The sequence below is a fragment of the Ornithorhynchus anatinus genome, chromosome 9 (assembly GCF_004115215.2).
Source record: "Ornithorhynchus anatinus isolate Pmale09 chromosome 9, mOrnAna1.pri.v4, whole genome shotgun sequence".
Lineage (NCBI taxonomy): Eukaryota > Metazoa > Chordata > Mammalia > Monotremata > Ornithorhynchidae > Ornithorhynchus > Ornithorhynchus anatinus.
In genome coordinates this window covers 56,916,047-56,929,199 of record NC_041736.1, presented here as the reverse complement: position 1 = coordinate 56,929,199, position 13,153 = coordinate 56,916,047, and the positions used below count along the sequence as shown (strand labels likewise).

At 46.6% G+C, this 13,153-nt stretch overlaps 1 protein-coding gene across 1 annotated transcript in view; it reads right to left on the bottom strand.

The window, feature by feature from the left end:
* Window positions 1-10,457: 10,457 nt before the first annotated feature.
* Window positions 10,458-13,153, bottom strand: part of EFEMP1 (EGF containing fibulin extracellular matrix protein 1) — a 72,479-nt gene continuing 69,783 nt past the window's right edge. The window contains exon 11 of the mRNA XM_001509896.5: window positions 10,458-11,131. Coding sequence (XP_001509946.1) covers window positions 10,970-11,131 — 162 coding nt within the window. The 3' untranslated portion in view covers window positions 10,458-10,969. The remainder of the gene's footprint in view (window positions 11,132-13,153) is intronic.

Here is a 13,153-nt window from a genome sequence, read left to right as displayed (position 1 = left end):
TGGCACCCAGTGGGTGTTTAATAAATTCTGTCACCACCATCATATTGACCATTTCCTAGACTAATAATAATGCTAACATTTGTTCAGTGTGTGCCAAGCACTGGGGTGAATGCAAGATAATTAGGTTGGACAGTGTCCTCGGCCCACATGGGACTCACATTCTAATAACAGGGTGGGAGAGTGGGTATTTTATCCCCAGTTTGTAGGCAAAGGAACTGAGGTACAGAGAAGTTGAGTGGATCAAGCACAGGCCTGGGAGTCAGAAGGAGCTGGGTTCTAATTCCAGCTCCACCACTTGTCTGTGGTGTGACCTTGGGCAAGTGACTTCACTTCTCTGGACCTCAGTTCCCTTATCTGTAAACTGGGGATGAAGACTGTGAGCCCTATGGGGGATAGGGACTGTGTCCAATTTGATTACCTTGTATTAGCAGTGTTTAATACAGTGCCTGTCACATAGAAAGTGCTAAACAAATACCATTATTATTGTTATGTAATTTTCCCATGGTCACATCATAGACAAGCGACAGAGCTGACACTAGACCCCAGATCTCTTGACTCCTAGCCCCACACTCTGCCTCTAGAAGAGAAGAAATTGTTCATCTTGGTTGTTTCTGCTGCTGCTGCAGATGGTAATCATTTACCCAACCTTTAAGAGCCAAGCCTTATGCCAGCTTGGTCAGAACAGGGTTTGAGCCAATCAATCGGTCGTCTTTACTGAGCACTTACTATACGCAGAGCACTGTACTAAGCTCTTGGGGAGAGTACACTACAACAGGATTAGCAGACATGTTCCTTAACCATTACGGGCTTACATCTGGAGCTAAGAGGGTCTAGCTTGCCCATCCCCTCTCTTCCTCAGCTGGATGGATAGAGAGAATTCCCCCCAACCCGATTAGGTTCTGAGTTACTCTCTTCACCAGGATGACTCAATTTGGAACAAAGAATCCTAGATATTTAAGCCCGCAAGGGCCCCGGAGCAGTCGGCCTCACAAAGAACACTCGGCAAGTTGTTTCATGTTTCCTCAGGCTGCCTCTCTCTGCCAGATCTTTTGAAGAGCCCATAAAACAAAATAAGCTCATTAAATCTGAGGGGAGTAAGTGGGTTGGCAGTCACACCTATTCAAATAGACTCTCCTTTTAGATGCCTCAGCTCCAGCCAGAGGCACAGGCAGAGGATAAATGTTTATTGATTGGTTCCCTGCAGGCGTGCTTGGGTGGGTGAGATAGCCAGGCCTTGGGCCACAGCGTCCTGGTATCATTAGGGCAACACCGATGAGCCTTGTGTAAGTAGTACAAAGACCAGCAGCCCATACTTATTTTGGCCACTTTAGGAATCTCCTTCAGCCTCCCCCACTCCCCCACCTTGTTTGCTCGTGGTACAGCCATGAAATAAGGACCTACGATGCCATTTCTACATCAGACCTGTGGATGGTCCATCCAGCCCAGTGTTCCATTGTCTAAGAAATGGCACTGGGTTGCTTGGAAGAATCAAGTGACAGTTGCTTTTCCATTATCCATCCTACTGGTTAGGGATGGATCTTTGATTATCACTAATTTGCTCCTTCATCCTTGACTTTCCCTGTAGTAATTCATCAGGGACAACTCACCCATGATCTTAAGTATTGCCCTTGGGTCAAATTCTACCCCATCCTACCCCATTTGTCCCGCTGCGCTCCTGATGGTAAACCAGTGCAAAGCACCAAAAAACTACCCAGCATCGAGACAGCGTGGCCTAGTGGAAAGAGCAATGGACTAGGAGTCAGGGAACACTGATTCTAGTCGCAGTTCTGCCACTGGTTTACAGTATGACCATGGGCAAGTCACTTGCCCTCTCTCTGCCTCAGTTTCTTTTTCTATAAAATAGAGGTGAGATGGACTGTGAGCCCTGTGTGGGCATGGATGATATCTGAACTGTTAATCTGGTATCTTCCCTTGTGCTTAGCAAATGGCAAGGGCCTGATAAATGCCATTATGATTCTTATCATTCTTAGGTCCTTAAATCTCAGTAATGGCTAGGCCAACTTGTGAGTATTGACTTTCTCAGGCCCCTGAGGATCTAGGTAGAGTGAATCTCCTGTGCATTTCTTAGCTTCTTAGCTCCGTATTCCCATTAGGCAATAGATACTATTGATTGGCATGACCAAGTTCCTTTCAAAGAGGGAATGGAATATTATTGGAGGAGGTGAGTCTTTACTCTTTGAGAATGTCAGAGCTGGGCCCCCAAATCCCAGATTGCCCCCACTTTCATACTTAGGACCAAAACACCTTCAGTTAGATGCCAGAGAAAAATGAGCCCCACTCCTTCACCTTTTTTATATTCAGAGATGAAGAAAATAATTTTGCTTCCATCCCAAATGTCAGTTTCTTGGAGCGATCAGAGGACTGTGTTCCTTCATCAAATTCCTCCATTATCCAGTCGTATTTTGTGAAAGACACACCTAGGGCTCACATTTTAGGAGGAAAAAAGAGCATGTTGCTGATCCTCATTTTACAGATGAGGAAACTGTGGCACAGAGAAGTTAAGGGAATTACCCAAGGATCCACAACAGGTCAGTGGCAGACCTGGGATCAGATGCCAGGACTCTTGATTCCCGGTCCCTTTGTCTTCCTATTAAGCCACACTGCTTTTCTTTCACTGGATTTCAATAGCCCCCAGTTTAGCAAAATAAAAAATTATACATCTCTGAGAGGAAAACATTTAGGTAACTGCTTGCTGCTCCAGAGAAATATTGACTGAAAGTGCTCTGAAAGTCTTTGCTTGGGAGGAATGAATCTGACAAGAACCAGGGTTTAATCTCAGCCCTACAGCAAAATTCATTGCATGGAAGCGTTGGGGAAGATAACGAGGCCTGAATTCAAGTTGCATTATGGCCGGTGTTGTTTGCTACGGGAGCATCTGGCAGAGCTGAAGAGCTTGGTATTACATCATTTTTCATCTCCTGTTTTTATTTATCCTCTTCTATGATTTATTCGACACCCAAGACGACTCCACCCGCCCCCATCTGAGCCCACGGCATAAAAAAGAGTGAAATCAATTTCATCCAGTGACCTCTGGACTAAGGGTCTTTCAGAGATTTGAAGTTTGACCTCTTAGGAAAATAGATACCCCTCTGGTACCACTTCTGTAGGTGGTAGAGTATCACCAGACAGGGGTGGACCCATCTGGTCACTTACCGGAGCTTGGAGGAGACAGCTTCCTTCAAATTTTGGTCTTACCGTTTCTGGCCCTCTTTGTCAGGGTCCTTTTATAACCTAAGCGACATCGCATCTCCTCCAAGAGGCTTTCCCTGACTAAACCCTCCATTTACTCTTCTCCCAGTTCCTTCTTTGTTGCCCTTGCACCTAGATTTGCCCCCTTTATTCACCCCTCCCTCAGCCCCACAGCACTTATGTCCATATCCATAATTCATTTATTTATATCAATGTCTGTCTCCCCCTCTAGACTGTAAACTCACTGTGGGCAGGGAATGTATCTACCAATTCTGTTATATTATATTTTCCCAAAGGCTTAGTGCAGTGCTCTGCCCACAGAAAGTGCTCAGTGAATGTGAATAATTGAATTGATGGCATTACTTTTGGGAGACAACCCTTACTGGGGACAAAGATTTGTCAGTAGTAAAATCTGTCTGGGGACCAAATCAGCCTAATGACAAATATCAGCCTGATGCCACTGTGGATCTTGCCATTTAGGGGAGTTGAGTATTTCTGAAGCGTCATCACAGTAGTCCCACCTCCAAACCTGCCCCATGAACCTGAAAGTCAGCAAGTAACTCTGACTGGCAAAAATCATTCCCGGCCTTCTTGATTTCCTACTACAACCCAGGCCGCACACTTGGCTCCTCTAATGCCGACCTATTCATTGCACCTTGATCTCATCTAATCTCACCACCGACCTCTTGCCCATATCCCGCCTCCCTCCCTCTTCATATCCAATATATCTTTCCATTTTCAAAGCCTTATTCGAAACACTTCTCCTCCAATGGGTCTTCCCCATCTAAGCCCTGATTTCCTCTTTTTCCACTCCCTTCCGTGATGCCTTTGCACTTGAATTTGCACCCTTTATTCACTCCTCCCTCAACCCTACGGCACTTATGTACACACCCATAATTTTATTCATTTATATTGCCTATCCCCCCTCCCCAGATTCTAATCTCATTGTGGGCAGGCAACGTGTCTACCAACTCTGCTGTTGTGAACTCTCCCAAGGGCTGAGTACAGTGGACACTCCTCTCCCTGGCTCCAGATGGTAACGAGTCAGCCGTCTCTAGCTCTATTAAGAAACTGGTATAATTCGGGTCTTCTCTTTCAGCCCTCCATTAGGTTTCCTCAGGGCAGGTGTAGTTATCTGTCAGCGAATGGCATCATTTTAAGATCGTTCCTCCTTTCCCTGCCGTCACAAGGAAATGCAATGATGAGGGCTCTTCCCATTCTCTGAGGCGTGGTCAAAAATGTGAAGGGGACATATTGGGGGCACATAGACTGGGGGACAGGACCAGGGTGTGGGAGTTGTTGGTGCCTGGGTGGGGCTCTCCATTTAATGGGCCTTTCCACTGTTGTGGAGAGGGAGAGGACTACTTGGTTAGAATCTCTTCCCCCCCTTAACAGTGAGGAGGGTTCCCCACCCTGGATTTTAGGAAGGGCAAATGGCAATCCAGACAAGGTCTTCTCCCGTTCATCCTCCTCGTTCTTATTAATGATACGGCTCATGCGTTTGGGTTTAAGAAATGCCTGCGCAGTTGCCATATACATGGAAGGGGGGAATTGCATTCCAAGTGTGAGTTTGAAGTCGCCCTTTATTGTTCTGGGCCCATTGCCTGGGGAAGTGATGCTTGCCTTCCTGATGACTTGCTCACAGTCATTCCTGGGGAGGTTCGGCAGGAACCTGGCCACGTCCCGACTTGCCCTCTGCGGCTCTCCATGTGGCGGACAGTTTAGGCCCGCTGGGTGGTCGCCGCAAGAAGGCGAGCCAAGCGTCTCGGAAGAGAGAAATGTGCATGTCGTTAGGGAGCAGAGCGCCAACCCCAGTTTCCCCCACCCCCCCGTGGACCGTCACAGCGGCACATCTCGGTGGATTGAGCACAGGCCTGGGAGTCAGAAGGTCATGGGTACTAATCACGGCTCTGCTACTTGTCTGCTGTGTGACCTTGGGCAAGTCACATCACTTCTCGGGGCCTCAGTTATCTGTAAAATGGTGATTGAGACTGTGAACCCCACATGGGACAGGGACAGTGTCCAACCCGATTTTCTGGTATCCACCCCAGCGCTTAGTACAGTGCCTGGCACATAGTAAGCGCTTAATAAATACCATAGTAGTTATTATCATCTTGGATTGCATTCCACCCTCACGCTCTGCACACAGTCAGAGCTCAGCAAATACCAGTGATTGATGGACTATTCCATCCTTCCTCCACCTTGAGGCCAGATTCAGAAAGATATCTTCCATCCAGAAAGAGTCCCCCAGCCCTAGAGATGCTGCATCTTGTGCCCGTGGGCTTTAATGAGCAAAAGAACATGGCTGGGGAAGGGTTATAATTTCAGTTGGAGTTCAAATTCTTCCTTCCCTGGTTTTATTTTCGACCCAGATGGGTTTTACATGTGCGGCATCAACTTCGACACCGGTGTCAACTGTTCATCGTAAGTGTGTGTTGGGGGTGATGAGAGAAGGACAGGCACTTTAGGAGAAGCAGTGGCTGGGAGGAGCCAGGCTTCAAAGAGTTCTGGGATGGCGGTGGTTCTGGCCATTCAGAAAGTCCTGAGGTGGAGTATCCCCATCATCTCCAGGCAGTTGGGAGCCGTGTTGGAGGGAGGCCCCGCTGGCAAAAACACCGTCCTTTCAGTTCCTCCAAAATGTGTGCTTTGAGGAGAATGCGACTGCCAAATTAGGGACCGTTCTTCCAGCAAAGTACCTCCGTCTGGATTCAGCTCCACATGGTGGTGGAAGAAAGAGTTGTGTGCACGTTCATACCACTGGATACAGGGTGAATATTCCAACCCGAGTCTGACTTAGCCCAGAGCTCTGGCAAGGATGTAACCTCTGCCTCATAGAAGAACTGGATGTACTAGGTGCTTAGCTCTATAATCGATCAATCAATTAATATTATATATTGAGTGCTTAATGGGTGCAGAATATCAATCAGTGGCGTTTATTGAGCGCTTACTTTGCGCAGAGCACTGTAGTCAGATACTGTATTGCTTTTGGATTTATACCTGTACTTGGATTTGTACCCTTTGTTCACCCCACCAGCAGCCTCACGGCACTTATGAACATATCCACATCTGTCTCCCCATCTAGAATGAAAGCTCCTTGTGGGCAGGGAACATGTCGACCGACTCTGTTGTATCATACTGTCCCAAATGCTTAGTACAGTGCTCTGCACACAGTAAGTGCTCCAAAATGTGATTGTCTAATTGATTGAATTTAACGCTTGGGAGAGTACAGTAGAATCAGTGACTTGATTCCTGTCCTGAAAGAACACTAGAAGAGGTAACTAAACGAAGTTACAGGTAGCAGGAGACAATAGAGTATAAAGATATGAATATAGCTGTTACGGTTGGGTGTCGGTACCCAGATGTTTTGGGGATGTAGAAGTGCTGAAGTGGCAGTTGAAGAGGGATGGATATAGGATGAGGAGATGGGATGAGGAGATGAGCGATTAATCAGGGAAGACTTCCTGGAGTATGATTTTGAAGATATGGAAAACAGTGGTCTGCTGGATGTGAAGGGAGAGTGAGTTCCAAACAGAAGGGAGGTATGAGTAAGGGGTAGGTGAAAAGAGATGAAAATAAGACACAGTGACAGGAAAGAAACATGTAAGATGGGATATGGAAGAAGAGCAAGGATAGATAGAGAGGAGAAAACTGAGAGAGTGCCTCTGAGTTGATGGTAAGGAGTTTCTGCTTGATGCAGAAAGGAATGGGCAATCATTGGAAATTGTTGTGCAGAACAGTTTTTTTAGAAAAATGATTTGGACAGGAGAGTGAATTATTGCCTGGAGAAGGGAGAGGCCAGAGACAGGGTAGTTAGCAAGGTTACCAGTGCAGTAGTTGGAGTTGCTATTACCAGGTAGAACATCCTTGAATCCAGTTGTGCTTTATGTACGTATTAGTGCTGAGCTAATCGGACCTGGACCTCCAGGTTTGTCCAAGAGAAAAATAACAGGATTGGGTTTTCTCATCTAGATCAGAATGAAAAGAACATTCCAAGCCCAAGTATGTACTTGCTTTAGGTGTGTTCACTTATGCTCCCTGTGAAACAGTTGATGGTAACGTGTGCCTTTGTGATTGTACAGATAGTGCAATCATAGCCCATTTTTTTCCAGTAGGAGTTTCCCCTTTCAGGTGACTTGTGTAACATGATCAGAGTGAGTTCCAGCCACCTACCTACAAACTCCAAACTCCAAACAGTCCATCACGGCTGTCTCTTCCTAGGTGACATAGTACCCAAGTCTCCTGGATTTTCTGACCCTTTCCTTATTATTATAATTATCATTATTATTATCTTACTATATGTAAAGTCCTGAGATAGATATGAGATAAGATGACACAGTTCCTGTATCACAAAGGGCTCCCAGGATTAGTGGGAGGGAGAATAGGCTTTATATCTCCATTTTTGTACCTGAGGAGGAAGCTGAGGTACAGAGAGGTTTTAAGTGACTTGCTTAAGGTCACACAATAGGAAAGTGAACTCAGGTCGCCTGGCTCCCAAGTCCCACGTTCTTCCATTGAGGCCACGCTGCGTCCCTTTTATCCCTCTTTGCACCAATTCCCAGAATGAAGATTAGCTACCCTCTTCCTCGGGAGGCGTAGAGACAGGCACCTGGTGGGCCAGTTCCAAGCTACAGAATGCATAATCCCATTAGGCATGAAGGCACTGAAAAAAAGAAACTCACGCTTGATCTTAGAGTTCGGCAGGAAGGATGTTCAAGGGAAGGAATTTGAAGCAAAATAAACTGAACCCAATGGGAGCCAGTGCTGACCAGTTCCAAAATGGGCCACTTATTCATTCATTCGATTGCACTTACTGAGTGCTTACTGTGTGCAGATCACTGTACTAAGCGCTTGGGAAAGAATAATACAACAATAAACAGTGACATTCCCTGCCCACAACGAGCTTACAGTCTAGAGGAGCTTACAATCTAGAGAACTACGTTCCACTTATGTTCCTGGAGGCCAAGGAAAGCTGGTCGGTTCCCATATTCCTCTGCCCACTCTCTGCTGAAATCTAGTATCTGGATAGTAAAATATAGGAATGAATGTGTCGGAAGGTCTTTTACTCTTGGACTTGTTGGACTCAGGGGTTTGTTTTCTGTGTTATGTATTCGTAAAATTTCATTTTTCCAATGAGATCTCTCCCCAAACCCCTCCCCACCTTATTCTTAAATTGGGAGCCTCTGGAAAGCCAGGGACCATGTTCAGTGCTCACCCACATATTTTTTTCCCAGCCCTCAGTACAGTCCTTGGCACATGGTAGGTGCTTAAGGAATCTTCAAATATGCCATCGGAGCAAGGGAATTATTTTAATTTCCTAACTTGTGCGTTTAAACTCTGCTTAGTACAGAAAAGCCGCCATTTTTTTAGGAACGTAACTTGGCTACTCTGGCCTGAAAGTTGGGACTTCAAAGGTTTAAGGTTGTCGGGGAAGAATGAAATGTTGGAGGTGGCTAATTGGCTCGACAGGGTCCTTCATTAAAATCGCTTGGGCACCGCGTATTCCAGGTCTGTGGATCAACAGCCCCTAATTTGTCTAACAGGTCTTAATTTGTCTTCAGTGAGATGGAAAGGACCAAACAGCAGCATTCAGAACTTTCCATTTTTGTCACAGCCACGTATTCCGACCCCATTCCTACTAAAGGAGCCCTTCTTTGGCTAGTGCACAAGTGCGCGAACAATCTAAACAGTTTAACTGGACATCTGCGTTGACTAAATATAAGAGGCAGTTTAACTTTCTGCCCTGTTTTCAGTTGACAACTGTGCTGTCTCGGCCTGTTGGCCAGATGAGCCGAAGCTGGAGCGTGCTACCAGATGGACACCCCGTGGCTGGTTTGGATTCCACAGGTGTTCCCCCAGCTGGGCAGGGTGGAAACTTGCTTCGGCTCTGAGAGGATGATGATTCGGGATAGAAATATGAAGGCGTTCAAAACGATTCTACATGTGAACAGAGGGCTCTGTCCCTCGTGGGGTCCATATGCATACCATATGTTGTCGAGTTCAACAGCTGTTCTATATTTTAATAGGATAGTTCGAAAGTCAGAAACATGCGTGGCCATTCAAAATATAAGCAACGGCTTGAAGTCATGGAAACGGGATTCAACAATAAACTTTTGTTTGTGAGCCTTCCAAAAAAAATAATCCCATCGTACTGTGTTCAGGTGGTCCGGGAGAGTTGAATGCACTTTGTTTCTTTCTCCAAAATTTTGATTTACGTCCCTTCAGTCCGGAAGGGAGAGGGTAGCAGAGGGAGAGATGGCACCCGTGGATTTTCTTTCCGAGCCGTTCTCGTTGCTACTCGAGGGGAGAAATGTGTTAAACGATTTTTTAAGAAATGTGGCGTCAGCGTCCTGGCCCGAGCCGGTCAGTCCAGCAGGCCGTGGAGGTGACAGAGTTCACGGTGCATATTTGCCTTTCTAAGTCACCTGACAGATGTGCTCCTCAAGGTCAGTGAGGAGAAGTGATCACATTAGCCAATTTCTCTGCTCGTTTTATTAATTTAGAAGCAGCACCACCCAGAGGCCTCGGTTCAGTCCCATAGCGAAGGGGAGAGTGGAATTTTCTTTTCTTTAAAGGGCCGGAGGCATACTCGGGGTTCCAGGCTGGTCCCCTCTGAGGCCATAGTCCCCTAAAGACCTCAGGCCCCTGGGGATGAGGGAGAAGCTCTTCAGGGTGGAATCATTTGGCTCGTAGCCCACAGTATTCCCCCCATTAGACCAGTTCTACAGCAGGTACAGAACTGACCTTTTCAGAGTTGTCTGTAAGAACAACTTGAGACTATTTTCCCATGGGGTTCCCCTGTATTGAGCCCCTGGTCCAGACTGAAATAAACGATTCATTCCTTCAGTTGTATTTATTGAGTGCTTACTGCGTGCACAGCACTGTCCTAAGCCCTTGGGAGAGTACAATCCAACAATAAACAGATACGTTCCCTGCCCACAAGGAGCACTTCATGTCTCTCGACTGGGCAGGGAATGTTTCTGCTAATTCTGTTGCATTCCACTCTCCCAAGCACTTAGTACAATGCTGTGCACAAAAGTCAGTGCTCAATAAATACCATTGATTGATTGATTGATTGGCAATGGAGTTTCCTTTGGGAGTTTCATTCATTACGAAGCAAACTGCCTATTGGTTTTATTTTCAAATTACAAGAGACTTGCACCCCAAAAAGTATCATTATGGTGCATCCCAAGCCCCGGAGCCAAAACTATTCATCTCCAAGTTCAAGAAAACACAAACTGAGTAGGTCATCATTTTCTAAAGAAATAGATTTTTATTGACCTTTCCTCTTTCTTACAAAAAAAAGGAGAAAAAAACATTTTAACCCACTAGATAGTCTTTCATTTGGATGTTACTCAGAACCAAGCCTTTGTTTCTTTTATGAGATTGTCAGTGGAGCTGTGCTAAAATTGCCTTGGAAACCATTCTAAGTGCCATAGGCGATTCTCTTTCGCTTGCCCTACTTGGATAAGGAAAACACTGAAGTTTCACAAGAGAGTGTGTATGCAGAGATCTCTGGACCTAGACAATTTTAGCAGATCCACGGCATATTCAGATTCGGTAATAAAGGCAAACCTTGACTCTTTACAGTATGTGACGATGCCCACTTTTATAACATGGTGCCAGCTTTGGAATTACAGGTGAGTGTACAGAATACAGATGCAGCCTTACTAGATATGTCTATAAATAAAATAGTAAGTGCTTTAAGATAACGATATTCTTTAGCTGATTGAAGTGCCTGTAGGTGTTTCTTCTGGAACGACTAAAAGGAGTACGGCCCCACGATTATCGTTAACCTTAACAACGAGCTGGTACGGAAGGTCCCCAAGCTATTGACCGTTAGCATCTCCAGGTCGACAATGTATTCCCTCGGTCCAGAGAGCGACTTCACCAGCACAAGCATCGCGCTCACGGCACTCGTCGGCTGAAACAGAGAACGGGAGCGGGCGGGGCGACAGTTTCCCTCAGGCCATTCCGAAGCGGTTTCTCTTCCTAGATCCGAGACCACCCACCTTCAGGGGAAAGAGTCCGAGGGATGGCCCAACGCAGGACCGTCCCGGCTTATTCCCGCACAGATCCTCGGCTGCGCTCCACTCGGTCTCCCCATTCCCCGGCCGCTCCCCGCTCCCTCCCGGGCCGGCTTCCTCACGGTTTAACTGGGTCCAAGGGGCCGTCTCCTTGGCTGACCACGTTCTGGGCAGCTTGCCCCGGTGCCCAGCTGCTCTGGAACTTTGCCTCCGCCTTTCTTGCCCTGGCCGGATTTTCACTACGACTCGGCTGGTCCGGCTGGTTTCCCCATTTCCCACACACCAAGCTCCTGGGCTCCTTTTCCCCGGCCACCCAGTCAGGGTTGGTGCAGACCTGCCTCAGAGCGAGGTGGTATGTCCGTGTGCGTGTGTGTGTATGTGTGTGCGTGCACACCTTCTCCAGGGGCACTTGCGGGGAGGCCATCGTCCCTATGGGTTTCCGGCAGGGGAGGGGAACCGACCACCCTCCTTTCCTCATCTCAGGCCTCCGACGAGGCCTGATAATATTGGAACAGGGCTGAAGATCACGGTGACCTTTAAGCTGGAACTGAAAAGATCCCAAGTCAGGCCTGATTTGGGACCTGATAGTTCTTTGAAGCCTCCCTGTCTCTCCCTTTTCAACTCCCCTGTCATAGCTTCTCCCGCCTTTGACTGGTGGAAGGAGCACAGGCCTGGGGCTCAGAGGACATGCCTTCTGGGTGACCCTGGGCAAATCTCTTCACTTCTTTGTGTCTCAGGTCCCTCATCTGTAAAATGGGGATTAAGACTGTGAGCCCCGGGTGGGACAGGGATTGTGTCCAACCCGATTATCTCATATCTACCTCAGAGCTTAGAACAATGCTTAGCATATAGTAAGCACATAACAGATAGCACAATTACTATTATTATTATTATTATGAAAAACTGGCCTATGTCCGTCGGTACTTGAAAAGGTGACTGCCTGGTTGATGTAATGACTACTATCTACTCCCCAGTTTTCCTGGTTTAACATGAATAACTGAGGGCCCTGAGTTTTACAGGACAGCACTTAGCAGTGACCAATAGGAGTAATATCTTCAGAGTTATGGTTATGGTACTGTTTTCCATAGCATATTCATTGATCTGGGAAGTCACCCAACTTTAAAACTCCCAATTTTGCACTGGCATTCTCTCACGGTCAATTATCTGACTGATTCGACTTCCCCCCCAGGGTTTATTTTTTTGCTGGCAGTTATGGCTTACATGTCAAATTTGTCATTTTTCATTGATTCTTGTCACTCTAGAACAACAGGAAATTGGAAATGAGGTTGACAGTCATGGGAGGTGGGGGGTGTTGGGCATTAAAGGAGTGATGGCCATTCTAGTATGTCAAGAAACTGGAGGTACCACCTTCTTGGTCCCTTGGTCCCTGACAAATGTGGAGAGAACACTACAAGTTTATTAGCTTTGGAAAGAGGGAGGCTAACACTGATGCACTTATCACTCTGATTCCAAGACCCAAAAGGGCATACAGAAAAGAAAAGGAAGCCCTTTCTGATCAGCCGATCTGAGCACTGAGAGCCCAAATTGAAGTAGTGCATAATTGTGGAATGGTCTCAAAACCTTCAAAACAAGTCTGGGAATAGAGGCTATTTCAGTGCTTCTTCCTATCCACTGGATGTGACATGCTTTGTCAAGTAAGAGATTCCACAGAAGGTAAGATGTATCGAAAGATGTGAAGGGGTAAATACTTGGACGTTGTGAATGATTATATTAGCCTCCCCTTACTCACTTCCCTTCCTAGATTCCAGAGAAGTAGTGTGGCCTAGTGGAGAGAGCACAGGCCTGGGAGGCAGAAGACCTGGATTCTAATTCTGGCTCTTTCATTTGCTGTGGGTTCTTGGGTGCGCCACTTAATTTCTTTGTTCCTCAGGTTCCTCATCTGCAAAATGGGGATTCAA